We start from the raw sequence: 742 nt of genomic DNA, 5'->3' as shown, positions 1-742 counted from the left end.
GTCCAAGGGTGTCATTGCCTGGCCACCTAGGTCCCCCCTGGCCACCTGGGTCCTCAGCTACCTGCTTGAAGTAGGCGGTGGTGAAGTTCCCCCCCTCGATGGCCATATCTCCCAGCATCCTCTTCTGGTTGGCCTTCTTGAGGATATTCTCCTCCACCGTCCTCTCACTGATGAGCCTGAGAAGAAGACAAAGCGGTGGGGTGAAGTAACCATGGGAGATCCTGATGAGGACCCTAAAATCCAGGAACTGGACGTACCGGTAGATGTGGACATCACGGGTTTGACCAATGCGGTGGCACCGGTCCTGGGCTTGGGCGTCCATGGTGGGGTTCCAGTCGCTGTCGTAGAAGACGACGGTGTCGGCACCCGCCAGGTTGACGCCGACGCCACCGCTGCGGGTGGAGAGGATGAAGCAGAAGATGCGCTTGTCGGCGTTGAAACGTTCCATCAGGGCCTGCAGGGGACAACGCGGCGCCACCCGGACACCGAGGTCCCACGTTAGATGGGGACCCAGAGACCTGAGTCACCCACCCGGACACCTGGGTCACCCCTGGACATCTGGGTTCTTCCTGGACATCAGGTTCCTCCCTGCCACTGTGAAGCTATTGAGATGTGGCTCCAAGGTGGGACCAGGAGAAGGTTCCTGGGCCACCTGGGTCTCCATGGGGAGGTCCAAGGGTGTCGGTGCCTGGACGCCAGGGTCCCCTGGACACGTGGGTCCCCTCCTGGATGCCTGGGTCAC

At 61.3% G+C, this 742-nt stretch overlaps 1 protein-coding gene across 1 annotated transcript in view; it reads right to left on the bottom strand.

Moving 5' to 3' along the window:
* Positions 1 to 61: 61 nt before the first annotated feature.
* The window catches only part of LOC104072650 (helicase SRCAP-like), a gene marked incomplete at both ends in the record, with an annotated part of 1,134 nt that continues 453 nt past the window's right edge, over positions 62 to 742 (bottom strand). Inside the window, 2 exons of the mRNA XM_009572171.1 lie at positions 62 to 176; positions 258 to 454. Of these exons, the coding sequence (XP_009570466.1) occupies positions 62 to 176; positions 258 to 454 (312 nt within the window). The remainder of the gene's footprint in view (positions 177 to 257; positions 455 to 742) is intronic.

The sequence above is a fragment of the Fulmarus glacialis genome, unplaced genomic scaffold (assembly GCF_000690835.1).
Source record: "Fulmarus glacialis isolate BGI_N327 unplaced genomic scaffold, ASM69083v1 scaffold26282, whole genome shotgun sequence".
In the NCBI taxonomy this organism is placed as follows: domain Eukaryota; kingdom Metazoa; phylum Chordata; class Aves; order Procellariiformes; family Procellariidae; genus Fulmarus; species Fulmarus glacialis.
The sequence above is the reverse complement of the archived record's forward strand: the minus strand, read 5'-3'. Positions and strand labels throughout refer to the sequence as shown.